The 17,613-nt window shown below is 45.6% G+C and overlaps 1 protein-coding gene across 15 annotated transcripts in view; it reads left to right on the top strand.

The window, feature by feature from the left end:
- Positions 1-17,613, top strand: part of MED15 (mediator complex subunit 15) — a 100,266-nt gene that overhangs the window by 12,992 nt on the left and 69,661 nt on the right. For 6 of the 15 annotated variants that reach the window (XM_056821317.1, XM_056821319.1, XM_056821322.1 and 3 more), the window contains exon 1: positions 11,166-11,346. The exons of 1 other annotated variant lie outside the window; for it this stretch is intronic. Coding sequence is in view for 7 of the 14 variants with exons in the window: in XM_056821332.1 (XP_056677310.1) it covers positions 11,290-11,357 (68 nt within the window). In the remaining 7 variants the exon portion in view is untranslated. Of the gene's footprint in view, positions 1-11,159; positions 11,358-17,613 lie in introns of those variants that run through there. 8 more of the 15 variants (XM_056821321.1, XM_056821326.1, XM_056821329.1 and 5 more) reach the window with 4 other exon arrangements.

The following is a 17,613-nucleotide window of genomic DNA, read 5'->3' on the forward strand; positions in this document are numbered from 1 at the left end:
AAAGAAAATCTCAAGACATTCAATAAGGTTAAATTGTTGGGTTTTTTAAACCCTTACCTTCTATCTAAGAATCAATACTGAGTATTGGTTCTAAGGCAGAAGAGTGGTAAGGGCTAGGCAATGGGGGTTAAGTGACTTGCCCAGGAAGTGTCTGAGGTCATATTTGAATCCAGGACCTCCTATCTCTGGGCCTGACTCTCAATCCACTGAGCCACTCAAATGCTCCAATAAGGTGAAATTGTATATATCCCTACATGGGGAGATGACTTGTAATTCCAAAGAATTTTATCATTTTATTAGGGCAGTTAGAAGGCATATATATAGAAAGAGGGCAAATTGAGTTGAATTTTATGGGATGATATTAAATTAAATTAAGACCTGAGAAAGAGGAATACATGGGGAGGAGGAGGAAGGGGGAAAATAGAATAGGGTGAGTTATCTCATATAAAAGGCAGGAAAGAACTGTTACAGTGGAAGGGAAGAAGAGGGGAGGTAGAGAGGGGACCAGGTAAACCTTACTCTCATTAGAATTGGCTCAGTGAGGGAAGGACATACAAATCAATAGGGTGTGGAAATCTAGCTTACCCTACAGGAAAGCAGGAGAGGAAGAGGATAAGAGAAGGGGGTAAGGCTGATAAAAAAAGAGGACAAATTGGGGGAATTGGTAATCAGAAACTAAGCAGAGGGAAATCGAATAATACACAGCAATCATAATGGTGCAATTTTTTTACAAGTCTCTGTAATAAAAGCCTCATTTCTCAAATACATAGAGAAAAGAGTTGAATATATAAGAACACAAGTCATTCCCCAGTTGATAAATGGTCAAAGGATATGAACAGGCAATTCTCAGACAAAGTAATTAAAGCTCTCTTTAGTCATGCCAAAATGCTCCAAATAACTATTAACTAGAGAAATGAAAATTAAAACAACTCTGAGATGCCACCCCACTCCTATCAGAAAAGAAAATGACAAAACTTGGTGGTGATGTGGGAAAATTGAGACAGGAATGCACTATTGGGGGAGTTGTGAACTGATTCAGTCATTCCAGAGAACAATTTGGACCTTTGTCTAGCGGGTTATAAAACACCCTTTGATCCAGCAATATTATTACTAGGTTTTTTTTTTTCCCCAGAGAGATAAAAAACAAAAATTATGAAAATATTTATAGCAGCTCTTTGTGGGGCAAAGAATTGGAAAGTGAGGGGGAAATGTAGCAACTGGGAAATGGCTGAGTAAGTTATAATATATGATTGTAAAGGAATACTATTGGGCTGTAAGAAATAAGGAGGAGGAGCTCAGAAAATCCTGGAAAGACTTACACAAACTGAAGCAGAATGAAATAAGCAGAACCAGGAGAACCTTACACTGTGACAGGAATACAACAATGAACAACTGTGAATAACTTAGCTCTTCTCAGCAATAAAATGATCCAAAACTATCCCAAAGGACTCTTGAATTTAAAAAGAATGCCATCTGCTTCTAGAGCAAAAGAATGGTAAAGTCTGAATCCTGACCAATCCAAACTTTTTCACTTTCTTAATTTTTTTGTTTCCTTCTATAAAAAGATTAAAATGGAAAAAAAAAGTTTTATATTATTACACATGTAAAATCCATATAAAAATTTTATACCATCTTAGGGGGTGGCAGGGATTGGAGGGGGGAATTTGAGACTCAATATTCCTTGAAAAATGTTGGGAACCATTTTTACATGTAATTGGAGAAAAAAATTAAATTAAATTTTTTCAAAAAAAGACATCTCAAAGAAAAGAAAGGAATATAATATAGCAAGTATGGGTCAAATGGAGTCAGTTATGTTGTCCCCCAAATCCACTTTAGGCAAGAGTTTAGACAACAAGGGAACAAGTATTTATTAAGAGCCTACTGTTTGCCAGGCTGGGCAGGAAGATGGCAGAGCACTGAACCTGGTTGTCAAGAAGACCCATCTCCCTAGGTTCTAATTTGGCCTCAGACATTACATAGCATTTGCCAGTTTCCCAGGCATAAATGCTCATTTTGTATATTTAACATCTAGCTTTCAGTACAAACTGGCTTCAGCACCACCCTGGCAGGAACTGAAGTCTCAGATCTCTCTACCCTTTTCTCTGATTCTCTGATTCTTGCTATTATCACTGAGGCCAATGGGCCTGAGGACCTTTTGACAAATACTGCTGTGTCTTATAGAATTAGGAGCAAAGAAAAGGAAAATTCAACTAGCCAACCCCTAGTTACTTTGGCCTTCATATCCTGGATTTAGAAAGCATCTCAGTATACTGCAAAGTCCTGCAGAAGACTTAAATTCAAATCCTGACACTGACAAATCATTGGACCTTTCTGGGCATCCAGTCTAGCATTTCCACTTCTCTTGGTGTGCTCTACATCAAAGCTAAATAAGATGACAATACTCTTTTTCCAATCTTAAACCAATTAGTTGTTCCATCTTCAATTCTGTTACCTCTTGGCTACATACATGATTCTTCCCTGAGAGACAATTAAGATGATCTGAGACTCCCAGCTTTTTTAGGATTTGCCACATTTTGTTTTGATCCACATAGTCCAAAGCTTTAGTAGTCAATGCAACAGAAGTAGATGTTTTCTGGAATTCTCTTGTTTTTTCCCCAATCCAGAGAATGTTGGCAATTTGGTCTCTAGTTCCTCTGCCTCTGGCGGTAATTTTCAGTTCACATATTGTTGAAGCCTAGCTTGCAGAATTTTAATCCTAACCCTGCTGGCATTTGAAACGAGTACAGTTGTTCCTTAGTATTACTATTAAATTATTATTTGAATATTTTTTCGCATCATCCTTCTATAGGATTGGGAAATAATTGATCTTTTCCAATCCTGGGACCAGTGTTGAGATTCCAGATTTGCTGGCATACTGAAGACAGTACTTACATCTCTTTAGGGTTTTAAATCCCTCTGTTAATTATTTTCTAGTTATCCATTATATAACTTACTTTGTATATATTTGTTTGCATGTTGTCTCCCATGCCAGACCCTAAGCTTCTTAAGGGCAAGGACAGTCTTTTGTCTCTTCTTGTATCCCCAGAATTTAGAATAGTGCCTGTATTGTAATAAATGTTTGCTGAGTTCCTTATGAAGTGTAGTGGATAGAGTACTGGGCTTGGAATCTGAAAGGCCCATCCTCCTGATTCAAGTCCAGCCTGAGACACTTACTAGCTCTGCAGTCCTGCTCAAGTCACTTCACCCTGTTTACCTCAAGTTTCTCCATCTGTTAAAAAAAAAACTAGAGAAGGAAATGGCAAACCACCTCAGTATCTTTGCCAAGAAAACCCCAAACTGGGTCTGGAAGCCTCAGATAGGACTGAAGAAGACTGAATAACAAGAAATGTTTACTGACCATTGATTGCTCTAGATATTGTGGTACATGATATACATGGCCTTAAGGATGGGATGGGTGGGGCACCATGCACAGCCCATTCCTCCTTCTCTACATGCCTTTAGAGAGTTCCTCTGGAATCTCACCCCTAAGCACTAGGAAAAAAAAAAACCCAACCCTTACCTTTACAGTCTAGGCAATGGGGGTTAAGTGACTTGCCCAAGGTCACATAGCTGGGAAATGACTGAGGCCAATTTTGAACCTAGGCCATGGTTCTCTCTGTGTCTGCTGAGCCACTTAGCTGCTCCCTGGGCTTACTTTTTAAATCTCCCACTATCAGCAGGACATTCAAATAGCCAGACAGGCCCAACATTTTTTTCCCTTTGGGATGCTTCAAAGATTTAGGAAATTGCAAGCCATATTGCTTCTGAGATCTGCAGACCACTTTCTTTTTTTTTAAACCCTTTCCTTCTATCTAAGAATCAATACTGTGTATTGGTTCCAAGGTAGAAGAGTGTTAAGGGCTAGGCAATGGAGGTTAAGTGACTTGCCCAGGGTCATACAGCTGGGAAGTATCTGAGGCCAAATTTGAACCTAGGACCTCCCATCTCTAGGTCTGGCTTTCAATCCACTGAGACACCCAGCTGTCCCCTGAAGACCATTTTCATATTCTACCCTGCAATCTCCCCTCCTCCAGACTGAACAGTCCCAGTTCCTCTAACTACTCTGGATACACCATGAAGGTGAAGCTCTTCACCATCCTACTTCTCTTCAGCGGAGCAGCTTCAAGTTTCTGACTGCCATTCTGTGGCCCCCAGAATGAACAAATGAACGAATGAAAATGTATTCCCTTGGCTCTCACAGTGTGCCTCAAGATCTCTCTGAAGAACTCTGGCATGATTGTGAGACATGGGAGACATCCAGCATGGCACAGCGTGCCCACATCCAAGGGTGGGCTGTGTTCTATGAGCAACAGAGCATGGTGGTAGCTCAGAGCAAATGTAGAGAGCCCTCCATCCCAAAAGTCCGTGCAGGCTACATGTGCCCAACCTGTAATACAGCCTTCTGATCTTCTATCAGGCTAGTCGCACACATTGGAACACACCACACAGTGACTCCAACATGGTGGTGCCATTTTAGTCTTCTTTGAGCATGAAGGAGAGCACCAACCAACAAGGCTCCACTCTTATTCTAGTGGAAGACCCAATGCACTACTGGGAGATTCAACTGCCAAAGCAGTTGGAGGGCTCTCAAGGTCCCTAAGGGGGCACAAGCAAAGCAGACTTTCTCAAGCATCATTTAAATGGAAATTCCATTGTCTTCTTCTTTTTTCTTAATACTGTGTATTGGTTTCTAGGCAAAAGACTAGTAAGGGCTTGATGGTAGTGGTTAAGTGACTTGCCCAGAAGTATATAAAATCAAATTTGAACTCAGGACCTCCTGTCCCTGGGCCTGGCTCTCAATCCACTGAGTCAAATTCCATGATCTCTTTCTGAGGTCAAACCATTTGACAGCACAAAGGACTTCCTATGGGGGTAGCAATATTCTCTTCTAGTCCTAGTCTGGGGGCAGAGACCCAGCTAGGCTGCATGTCCTCTTCCTCCTCCCTCTCTTGTGTGTGTTCTCCTCCTCCTCTTCCTTCTTCTCTTCCTCCCTGGGGGAGAACATGGGCTGGAAGCAGAGCTGGTGTTCTGGGAGACTGTGAATCCAGAGCTTACCTGTCTAAGAGACAATTGGTTGGCAGTTGGTGGTGCTGGTGGCAGGGAAATGACAGACTCTTTCTCAGATTCAGGGTTGCTTCCCCTCAGTGATGCCATCAGAGGTTAGGCTGGAAGCAGGACTGGTATTCTGGGAGGTCCTGCTGTCCCCTGAGATCTTGGGCTCTGGGCTCTGGTCTGTCTCCACTGGAGGTTAGAGAGGTGGTGACAGTAGTCTGACCCACCAAGTTGGTGCTAACATGCTGCCTTCCTATCTCTCAGGAGGCCTAGCTGCTTGACCTAAGCTAGTTTGTCTATTGGGACAGCTAGGTGGCTCAGTGGATAGAATACAGTCTCTGGAGTCCGGAAGACTCATCTTCTTGAGTTCAAGTCTGCCCTCAGACACTTATCAGCTGTGTGACCCTAGACAAGTCACTTAACTCTACTTACTTTGGTTTCCTTATCTATAACACAGCTGGAGAAACTACTCCAGTATCCTTGCCAAGAAAATCCCAAATGGAGTCACCAAGAACTGGACACAATTGAACACAGCTGAATGACAACAAAAAGTTGGCCTCTCTTGTGGATGACAGCTGGGTGGCAGCAGTTGTTATGGTGGATGGTAGGCCCCTTCTCCATAGGGTTTGTTCGGCTCTTTGGAGGATGACTCAGAGGTCAGGCTGGCAGCAGAGTGGATGGTCCTGGTAGTACCAAGCCACTTGTTCTGACCAGAGGACAGAGTCCAGGACTAGAAACAACTGCCTCCCATTTCCTGGAAGTTCTACCTCTGTTAGTACACTCTGAGGCCAAGCTTTGGGGGCTAGGGCTGACTAGGGAGTCCTTTTATTTGCTTTTTTCCAGACCTAGGTTGTTTGTACCTCCAAGGGTACCTCTAAGCCTCTATAATCTGGAGCTCAGGGCTAGCTTATTTACAGAAGGTCCTTCTCCTTGGAGATGCCTTGTGTGACCAGAGAGCTGGGGAGAAGAGAAACCTTCTTTCCTGACTCAAGGGAGGACATCTCTGATTCCAGTCCCTCTTGGGGGAGAAATGAGAAGAGAAGAGAAGAGAAGAGAAGAGAAGAGAAGAGAAGAGAAGAGAAGAGAAGAGAAGAGAAGAGAAGAGAAGAGAAGAGAAGAGAAGAGAAGAGAAGAGACGAGACGAGACGAGACGAGAAGAGAAGAGAAGAGAAGAGAAGAGAAGAGAAGAGAAGAGAAGAGAAGAAAAGAGAAGAAAAGAGAAGAGAAGAGACAACAAAATGAGAAGAGAAGAGAAGAGAAGAGAAGAGAAGAGAAGAGAAGAGACGACAAGACAAGAAAGACAAGACAAGAAAGACAAGACACGAAAGACAAGAGATTTTGTTTCTAAACTCAGACTCAGTGACTTGCAGTGATGGGGACTCCCAACAGGGAACTTTCTACCCTGTTCTCTGTAACTTGTAGTCCTAGAGCTGCCTGGGGACACTGACAGGGGATGAGTCCCCTGGAGTCTGGATCAGAGGTGAGAATGGAATCTGGGTCCTCTAGACTTTGAGATCAGTTTTCTTTCCATCCACTACTCCAGGCTGCACTGGGGAATCAAAATAAAGGTGAACCTCCCCCAGCACATAGCCTGGTGCCGTGCTGCATATGCTTACCGATTAATCCAATGATGTTCATCTGAATTCCTTGGAGTTGGCAGGGCAGAGAACATGAATGCAAATATCTCTCCAGATGGATGAAGGCATGGCCTGTATTGTGGGCTGGGCATATTTGCCACTGGCTGCAAACTGGCTGGAAAGACTAACATGGCTGGCTTCTCTGGGTCTCTGCATTCCTTCCTATACAAAAAGAGACAATAATGACACCTTCCTTCCAGGCTGGAGTGATGGACAAATGAGCTAATGTCTCTAAACCTTACCGAAATATAAAAGCGTTAGCCCTTTGTCTATATTGACGAATTATGATGAATATGATACCGTTCAGCCAGGAGTGTTGCAGGTAGAGTGCCAGGCCTGTATCAGGAAAACTTCAGTTCAATTCTGGCTTCAGCCACTTAATAGTTTTTTGAGATGGGGCAGGTCACTTAACTCTATTGTTTGCCTCAGTTTCCTTATTTGTAAAATGACCTGGAGAAAGAAATAGCAAACCGCTCTGAGATCTTTGCCAAGAAAATCCCAGGTGGGGACATGAAGAGTTGGACACCACTGAAAAATAACTGAACCACGACCACAACCATTCCACTTCCACTCAAGTGGGACAGGGGAAGGCGGTCTTATGCCTCATGGTTACAGAGGGAGATGTGACTCCAAATTGAAGAGAACTCTAATCCTGAATGACACAATCCATTTATATAGGGATAGAGTGGGAGTTTCAGTTTCTTCAGAGAGAGCCATGAGTGGTTCCAGAGATTCTTTGGGAGAGAAAAAAGTGAGGGGGAAAACCCTTCAGAAATGGCAGTCATAAACAGGAAGCCAGCTTCTTCACAGGTCCCTGATTTTCAGCCTGTCCCCCAGAGACTTCAGAGGGAGAACCTTCTGAAGCAAGAAGAGGCAGGCACTCTCTGGGTTTCAGTTGAGTCTTATTTTCCTCCCTTCCAAAGAGATCAGTTACTCTTGTGTGTTTTCTGGAATATTCTAATCTGTAGAACTTCTCAGATTTTTGTTTGCTGTTTGCTTAATTAAATAAGTTTGTTTCCTATTTGATGTAGTGAGATTGTCTCCCTCCTCCCCCTAGCCCACCACAACATGGCATAAAGGTGTTGCATGCCTTAAAGGGAAGCAGAATAGATATCTCTGGCTTCTTCTCTCCCCCTCTTCAGTTTTGGAATTTTGCTTAATTTAATAGTTCCTTTCTTCCTTTAATCTACTTATTTAATTCTTGCCCTCTTTTTTTCCCTCTGAATTAACTATTCAGGTGAAATCTGTCTTCTCCCCTTCAATTTGAACAAAAAGTCATTCATTTTGTAATTGTCGTTTTCTGAGCCCTTTTCCAAATAGGATTTCTTTCTTATGTTTTCTTCATAATGTATCTCCCTTTCAGGTGCTTCTAGATTTTTTATTTCCTGCTTCATGGTCCCTATGCTAACTGAGTTCTTCTTCAGTCTCTGTGTTCCTCTTGGAATGAATACTTTTGAGGTACCTGTTTTGGGTCCCGTCTTCTACACAGTTTTGATCTTATTTAGATAATATCTGTAAAGGACTCAGAACAGTACATGGCACATAGGAAACACTATATAAACACTTATTCCTTTCCTCTTTACTTTTTACTTTGGCGATCTTGCCCCAACTCTCCTTTTCCCTTTGGGCCTAGCTCTCAGAAATAGTAATTCCTGACTATGATAAAGAAGCTATTGCCCCAATCCAGAAAGTTCCTGATGCTCCTGACTACAGTTCATTATGAAACTTTGCACTTCCTCTGTTCATTTTTACCCCATTTGCCAAATGCACACATTTTCCTCTCTGAGTCCGTGTAGTCGGAAAAGTAGCCTTTCTGTGTACCAAATCCCTCTAGATTATGGCCGTTGTAGGGTTCTCATCTCCCTTTACAGAATATCTCTCCTCCTCTCTGAGATCATCATAGCAGTACTATGTAAGAGTTCTACTCTTACCCATTGATGAAACAAGAGTTCCTCTTTTCTTTCTCCTCATTTCAATCCCTCCTTTTTGTCTTGTTCATTTTCCTCTAGACTCTCATCTTCCTAAGACTAGAGAAGTAATCTTTGACTTTTATTAGAGTACATGACATATTTCACTCTCTTTTCTTCCTTTCCTCTCACTTTTTTTAGTATCCTAATTTTCTATGATCTATTCCCACAAAAACATTGTTGCACCAGTAGACGGTATATTCATGGATGTTGAGGTTTAGTTCACAATGTTTCCCACCTGACTCCAAGCTCACATTTACTTGACTTCTGCTTTCACTTTTGTATCCTTAGGAGTTTTTAGAAAGAAATTTCTTAAAAGTTTCCATATTGTTATATTGTTGTTGTTGTCATCATACTTGTGATACATTTGTTTGCCTTTCTTATATTTTGAGAAGCATACTCTTTTGAAAGTCTGTTTTTTCTATGTAGAAATACTTCAAATGTCCATCTTTTTTCATATATGGGCTGGACTTTAGTTCCTAGGGATAAGCCACCATAGGTTATGTCTAGAATTCTTTGTTCTTCAGAACACATTATTTCATTGCCTCCTAAAGTTTCTAGTAGGTGCAAAATAGTTTTGTTTATATGAATTTCCTTTCTTTTACATTTGAAGGTCTTTCTTCTGGGTACTTGCCATTGCCATTCTTAAGTTTAAACACTGTGTATCTTGAAGCTTGCTGTATAGGTTGTTTTGTTTTGTTTTGCTGGAAGAGAGCTGTTGGTTCTTTTGATTGTCACTTTGTACCCAGAGTTCCTTCCTAGATCTTCAAGTTGAAGAGGGCATGCTGGACATTCATTACCACTTCCCATCAGGCTACTTTCTTGGACTTCATGATTTCCAGAAATTCATCATTCTGAAAGATGAAATTAACTCTGAAACTCTCACTTTCTCAGACCATTTCTTATCTTCAGATGTATGATTTTATTATTCCCCCACCCCCATGCCAGGCTTCCCTTCTTCTTAACCATTTAGCCCTCTTTTCAGGTTCTTTTTATGGGCTATCTTCCTCCATTAGTTTGTGAAATTCTTGTCTTAAGTTGTTGGGTTTTTTTTTTAATATTTCCAGTGCATAGTATAGTATAGTATAGTATAGTATAGTATAGTATAGTATCTGGCACATAGTGAGTGGTCAATAAATATTTATATAGACTTATTTTGTCTATGTTCAGAAGTTTCTGTGATAATTGTATTATTTCCCACATTGTAGTATTCATGTTTGCTTTTGACTGCCATATCTTTACGTCTTTTTTCTTCAAGATGTTTTGTTTTTCTAGAGATTGTAGTTTCTTTTAACATATTGGATTCTCTCTTCTCTTCTCTCCAAAATATTCTTCATTTCTGGATATTTACATTCCCAATCACTTATTTTCTCTTTTGCTTCTTTGTCAAGCCATCATGGATTCCAGTTTTTCTATTGTGCCATTTATTTCTGCTGTGTAAGGAATAAATTCTGCTTTAACAATTCTTATTTCTCTTTGTAAAACATTCTGCTCTGGTTCTAGGTTCCTATGCCTCATCAGGTATTGATTAATTGTCCCTTGTCTTGGAATATTCATAGATGTTTGGACTCTTTTGGCTGATCTGAAAGCCATATTTCCTTCAGTTATTCATATCTTCCTTGCTGGCTTATTTGCTTACACTCAGAATCTTTAACTGGGTTTTCTCCATTATTATGAGAGCTTTGGGCATTTAAATCTTTTCTCCTTATTTTTCTCCATTGCTAACTTTTTGATTTCTTCCCCTTCGAGTGTGGCTTCCATCTCAGCTACACCAGGCAATTCACATTTAACAAGTGTCCATCTCAACCCCAAAGTGACTTCTGAGAGGACAGAACTGGTCCCAGTTGGATGCTGTGTTCTTTTCCTCAGGTTTGCTGGAGTGCCATACAATCACATATATACGTCCTGTCTAGGTCCTTCAACAGAAGAAGTGGACTCTGCGTTGCTCTGACGGAACCGAGTGCTGTCTGTTGTCCCCAGAAGGTTGGGGCAGTCTTGGGCTGGCCAGAAGCGGGGATGTGACAGCACTGCTGTCCCATGGCCTGGCCCGATCCCATGTGGAGCAGGCTGTCCCGGCCTGGGCAGGGCATCGCACTGGGGAAAGACATAGCTTCTGCAGAGACAGTGTCCAGGTCAGACCACCAGGACTGCCAAGGGCTTCCTTGTTCCCCGCCTCTGGGGCGTTGTTAACCCAGAGCCGGGACTGGAGGCGGATTCGGCATCTCGGGCCGAGCTGCGGATGTGGTGGAGGGAACTCGAGGACAGCTTCTTCAGTGAAAAGGTTAGGCTGTCCTCCTCCCCAAATCTAGTCAAGTTCGGGCCGGCGGTTCCGCGTCAGGGACTCGGGATCCTGGTCCCGGTCTTGGGTTGGAGGGCAGGACAAGTCCGGGACTGTCAGCCAGCGCTCACTCACTTGCTGCACCCAGGACTCCATTTCCCAGCATGCTTTCGGGACGCGCAGGCGCACTATCAGCGTCGGTCCGCCGGCCCCGCCTTCCCTTCCGGGTTGGGCTTCGCAGATCCGACAGCTTCCGGGTTAGGCGGAGGCTGCGGCGGAGGCTGCGGCGGCGGCGGCTACTCCGAAGGCGGGTGAGAGGCGGCCGCGGAGTGGAGGCCGGGCCAGGCCGCGGACCATGGACGTCGCGGGCCAGGAGAGCGACTGGCGCAGCAACTCCTTCCGCCAGAAGCTGGTCAGTCAAATGTGAGTAGGGCCGGACCGCCCAGCCCTCCCCGACGTCCTCTGGGCTGTCAGCGGGGCTCGGACCCGAGCCGTTCCTCCGCCGTGTGGGGTCGGAGGCGGAGACTGAGGCTGGCGGGGGAGAGGTGGCTTTCGGACCCAAGCCCGGCCAGAGCAGGACCCCTGGAGAGCCCGAAGGGAAAGGCCGAGAGTAGAGGGTGTCCGGGGCTATCCGCCACCCTGATGCAGCGGTGGCCGCGGGGCAAAGTTGCGGAGGTGGGAGATGGGCGAGGCCAAAGTGAGGGCGGCTTTCGAGCCAGCCAGGTGGACGAACCCCTGGCATGTGGTTCGTGTCGCGGGTTCGAGTTTTCCGAAACGCAAGTGACAGGACCTGTTTGCGGCTTTCCCTCCGCCAGTCCTCCACCGGCCCATTGGGAAGGAAGTCTTGCGTCTGAATAGACGCGTCCACCGGACTGCCTCGGAGTTGGGGGAATCGAGCGCCGGCTCCGGAGACCGAGACCGGCCTCTGTTTCCCCATCCTTAGCCGGGCTGGCGGACTCAGGCGCTCTCAGTTCCCTGCCAGCTCTGACCCCGGGAACTTTCTCTTCCCGTCTCCATTTCGGGACCTTCAGTGAATGAAGCGGGGGAGGGAGCTGCAGTGACAGGCACTTTGACCTTCCTGCCCGCCCCCCCCTGGACGTCCCCACCTCTCCTCACCCCACCCTTAGCCTGTCTGCTGGGTGAGTCATGCCCATTGTATGCAAGCTCAGCCCAGGAGTCTCCCCCCCTTCCCGGGGGGCCTGGCTTAGCTGGTGGGAAGCCTATTTTCCTCTAGGCCAGTTACTGAGGCGGAGGTGGGGGGGGGGGGGTGAGGGGGGCTGGGCTTCCGAATTGGACATCCCTGGATAGCCGCATGTGGTTCTCTGGGCTGTTGGCCCCTCAAGCTGCTCTCTTCCCTTCCCTTCCCTTCCCTTCCCCCCACTGGCCATCACTGCCTTCCCTGGTCACTGCTCTGAGGCTGCTCTTAATCCCCACCTTTCACTGCCCCTTGCACCCACCACTCTAGGCTGAGCCTCACTTGGAAGATCACCCCAGGCAGGGGCCAGAATTCCCTGCCTTCAAGTTCCCCCTGGGTGGGAAACAGAGCAAAGAGTCCGAGATGGGGAGTTTGGTGGCTCTGGGTTCTAGGCTTCAAATCCCCAGACCTAACCCTCCCTGCCTCAGTTTCTTCCTTCCCTATAAAAGCAGAGAGGGGGCAGGAACAGGATAACCTCTCAGGGTTCTGAGGCTGTGATGATCCCCCATCTGCCATATACCCTCTCCACACCTGCTCTCAGATTCACTTAGATTAGATTAGAGGGGAAAATCCACTTTAGTAGCACCTTTTGGCTTAGACTGTGGCCATTTCCTGGTGTTTTTCTCCCCACCTTTGTCACAAAGAAAACAGTCTAGCAAAAGCAGCCATCAAAATAGGAGCATTGTGGCTCCATAGTCTGTGGGCCCGAGTTCAAATCCCATGTCTGCCTCATACCACATGGGTGACCTCACCGGTCACATGCCTCTAGGCTCTTTCTTCTGTGAAAGGAGCAGTGTGGACTAGAGCTAGGATTCTGACGTTGCTTCCAGCTCTGGGGCCAGGATCCTTTGAGCAGAGGGGTGGGAAATTTCGGGCAGCAGGCACTCTTCCACCTCTGTGCTGCTGGGCTCTTCTCCTAGGTCAGGACTGGGTGCCTCTTAGAGAGCTCTTGTAGTCCTTGGCCTGCTCATGTGCTTCTGGTGCTGCTCACTTCCTACCTCCAAGCTTCCTCATTGCCCCTTCCCCCTCTGGGTCTGTGGTTTCTTGTCAGGGGATTTCCCTGTCCACCTGATCTGCTGGTCCTGCTGAGATTTCTGCTGTCCTTACTGAAGGGAAGTCAGACATTCAGTAAACATTTATTAAGCACCTACTGTGTGCTAAGCTCTGGGGATGCAAATATAGAAAAAGTAGGACAGCCCCTGCCCTTAAGGAGCTTCAAATCTAATGGGGGAGACAACATAGGAAAAGAAGCTAGAAAGCAGCTGCTGGGAGATGGTCTTGGCTTAGGAAAGCTTCTGGCCTGGGAGCTGGCCTGGGAGTCTGGTGAGAAATGAAGGGTTTCGTTGCAGTACCTGCCTCCACCCTCCAGTCAGAGGGAGGTCATGAGAACAATCCTGGCTAACATTTAAATAGTGCTTACGAGATTATTACATGCTTGTTGGCCTGCAGACCCAAATGACATCCCTGGGTGATGACCTTTTTTTCTTTTTAAACTCTTACCTTCCATCTTGGAGTCAACACTGTGTATTGGCTCCTAGGCAGAAGAGCTAGGCAATGGGGGTCAAGTGACTTGCCCAGGGTCACACAATGGGTGATGTCTTTTGACTTGAGCAGAAATTGGATTTAAGTGAGGCAGAGTTCTCCAGAGTGAATTGTCAGTCCAGTAGCAAGACAGAAGTCAGGAGGACCCCTTGAATGGCCCTGGGCACGAGGGATGGCCTTGCTGTCTTCACTGTCTGACCAAACTCTAGGCACTTGATTCAGCCACCTTCGTGGCCATCTACCCAATCCGCCTCATGTGCCTGGGGTAGGCACCCCCCAAACTCACTGGCAGGTCTGAAGCTTGTTGGTTACCCTCACCCAGGTCCAGCCTCCCACCGGGACAGTTTTACTGAGCTGTGGCCACTGCTCATGCTACAGCTTTGAGAGCTGGGTGTCAGATGGACACCAAAGGCAGGTGAGCAGCCCTCCCGGCAGAGGCCGTACAGCCCATGTCTTATTACATAGCACTGTGTGTTTAAACACTGTAATTATCTCATTTGACTGGACCTTGGAGCAGAGATGCTGTTACCCTCATTTTGCAGTTGAGGAAACTCGAGCAAACAAGTGGTGATGAGGTGAAGTCTCAAGGCAGATGGGATCTTTCAGGATGATGAGTTTTCCCCTAATGAGCTTCCTGGGGCGAGTCAGAGAAGTCCCAGAGCAGTATGGCCAAGGTAAAATGAGGAGTAAAGCACAGGTTCCTATGCCTGTCTTGGACTTGGCAGCCCAGAAAGCCTGGTGAGATGCCTGCCCCTGGGGCTAAGCAGCCTGGAAAAGAAGGAAATCGAACCAGGGCCTCTATGCCCCTCAGCCTCTCCCAGATCTTCCAAACTTCCTGAGGTGATGTAGGCCTCCCTGGCAGCTCAGCTCCCAGTGACTCAGCACCGTTAGTTCAATCATGTCCAAACTCTGGCATTCAGTTAGGCAAGTAATTATGAAGGGCCTGCTCTGTTCCAGTCACTGGGCTAGGCAGTGGGAATAAGAGACCCAAAAAGAGTCAGCAGGCCTCTGCTCCCAGGAGCTTCCTTCCCTTCTCTGGTGGTAAACAATGTGTATTCAGACAGGGAAATACAAAGTAGATGTTAAATAAATACATTATCCTTCATTCACTAACTTCCGGCTTTTGTATCACTCCTGTTCATAATGGCAGCCTCCTCTCACACCTTGAAACATTCTGTGGTCTAGCCAAGCTGGGTTCTCTCTTCCCTGTTTCTAAAACTTTGGTTCAGTGCGACTTTAAGCACATCTCTTTGATGAGGGGATTGGACCAGAGAGTTTCTGAGGTCCCTCCCCATTCTAGATCTAAGGCCTGTAATCCTTTTCTCATTCCTTCAGCACCTAGCCCAGTGGCTGGCAGTCTCTCTATGTCTGTGTGTCTGTCTCTGTCTCTTTCTCTGTCTCTCTCTGTCTCTCTCTCTCTCTCTCTCTCTCTCTCTCTCTCTCTGTGTCTCTCTCTCTTTCTGTCTCTCTCCCTCTCTGTCTGTCTGTCTGTCTGTCTGTCTCTCTCTCTCTCTCTGTCTCTCTTTCTCTCTCTTCCCCCTTTCCTTCTCCCTCTCCCTCCCTTTCATCTTATCTTAGTACCAGTTCTTTTTTTTCCCTTTTTTTCCTTTTTTCCCTTTCTAAAACTCTTTCCTTTTTGTCTTAGAATTGATACCAAGTATTGGCTCCAAGGTGAAAGAGCGGTAAGGACTACGTGATTGAGGTTAAGTTAATTAATTGCCCAGGGATATGTGTCTGAGGCTAGATTTGAACCTGGGACCTACAGGCTATCTAGTGAGCCAGCTAGCTGCCTGTTTAGTATATAAATTTGAAGACAGAAGAGCAGCAAGGTCCAGGCAGCCCAGGTCAAGTGACTTGCCCTGGGTTACACAGTTAGCAAGTGTCTGAGATAAAATTTGAACCCAGATCTGAGCCCCAACTGTTCCTGGTAATTGTTTCTTGACACACCTGTTTCTGTCTTCAATTGCAGATGCCCTTTTATCTGGAATGGACTCCATTCCTACTACTGCCTTGACATTGTACCATTCTGCCAAGGTCCTACTAAGCCCTGGCCTCTATGGCTTTCCTTGATCCTTCCTGTCTCCTTCATGCTTATTCTATTTTAATTTGCTATGATGATGATAATGATAGCCAGCATTATGTAATCCTTTAAGTTCTGAAAAACAAACTACTTGGAGACAGGGATTGTGGCTTATTTAGTTTTGAGATTCTTGGCAATCAATCATTCATTATATATTTATCAAGTGCCTGCTACGTCCACGTGCCAGGCTAGAAAAAGAGGCAAAAGAAAGTTCTTGCCTTCAGGGACCTTATAATCTAATGAGGGAGACAGTATGCCAATATATACCAAGCAGGTTTTTTTGTAGAAGGTGGGATTTTAGCTGGGATTTAAAAGAGGCCATGAAGTAAGTAGGCAGAGCAGAGGAGATCGAGTGAGTGGTTCAGGCAGTTCAGAGAGAGACAGCTTCAGACTCTTCCTAGCTCTGTGACCCTGGGCAAGTCACTTAATTCCCATTGCCTGGCCCTTGCCACTCTTCTGTCTTGGAAGCAATACTAAGAAAGAAGAGAAGAGATTTTGGGGGGAGGGGGATTTGGGGTGGGGAAGAATTGGTACTAAGATGGTAAAGGATTAAAAAGAAAGAAACAATTACCAAATGCTCCTTCCTGCTTGCCAGCCACTGGGCTAGGTGCTGAAGGTATGAGAAAAGGATCACAGGGTCTTAGATCTAGAATGGGGAGGAACTTCAGAAGCTCTCTGGTCCAATCCCCTCATCAAACAGATTTGCCTAAGGTCACACTGACACCAAGTTTCAGAAACAGGAAAGAGAAAGAGCCTGGCTTGGCTAGACCACAGACCATTCTGGCCCAGAGCCCAGAGATGAAATACCTTTTTGGGGTACTTCCAGGGGGCCTGGATCACTGGACAGAGAGTACGTGTTAGGGAGTAAGGCACAAGAAAGGGAGCAGGGGGCCAGGTTGTGAACAGCTATGATCAATGAACAGCATTTTGTATTTGCTTTTGGAGGCCGTAGGGAGTCGCTGGGATTTACTGAGTAGGGGGTGACATGATCAGGCTTGTGTTTTAGGAAAATGACTTTAGTGGCTGAATGGAGGGCATATTGGAGTGGGGAGAGGCTAGAGGCAGGCAGACCCCCCCACCCCACCCCCCAGCAGATGCTATAAGAATTAAGACTTGGGGTAATGAAGGCCTAACCTAGATGGATGGCAGTCAGTGCAGAGAGATGTCATAAAGGTGAAATTGGCAGGCCTTGGCAACGGCTCGGATATGGGGTGGTGAGAGATAGTGAGGAGTCTGGGAAACCGGGAGGATCATGTTGCCCTCTCCGGTAATAAGGAGGGTGAGTTTAGAGGGGAAGACAATGAGTTCAGTTTTGCACATGGTGAGTTCAAGGTGTCTGAAAGATAGTTGGGGATGCAGCAGAGAGGTGGGCCTGAGGACCCTAGTAGGTGTTTGATAAGTCTTTTCAAATGGCATTATTTTGAGAACAGAACATCCCCCATGGGGCCATAACTCAAGTCAGTCATTGGGTTATTACTTTGGACATTTTATTTCACGTGTTACCCAGTTAGTGAGGTTTTCAGTTTTTAATATGAAAATATAGAGGTCATCTGCAGAAGTCAAAAGGTAGCTTGTTTTCTGGTGATTCTCCTCTTTCCTGCCCACTTATTTACCGGTTAGAAGTCACCAGCCAGTGTCTGCATTTTCTTACCATACCAGGCCTGGACAAAAAGCTGTGGAAAGAGCTCCTTCCCTACCCCTAATCAGGGGAATCACATGACATATTTACATATCACCTGTAAGACCCTAGGATGCTTTGCTGCCAGTTAGCTGGGGGACTGACAGGTTATATCCTTTCTCTGGGTGACTTGGTGATCCCGAGGCCCCTTTTTGCTCAAACCTGAAATGCTGTGGTTTTGAAT

The sequence above is a fragment of the Monodelphis domestica genome, chromosome 3 (assembly GCF_027887165.1).
Source record: "Monodelphis domestica isolate mMonDom1 chromosome 3, mMonDom1.pri, whole genome shotgun sequence".
Taxonomy (NCBI): Eukaryota; Metazoa; Chordata; class Mammalia; order Didelphimorphia; family Didelphidae; genus Monodelphis; species Monodelphis domestica.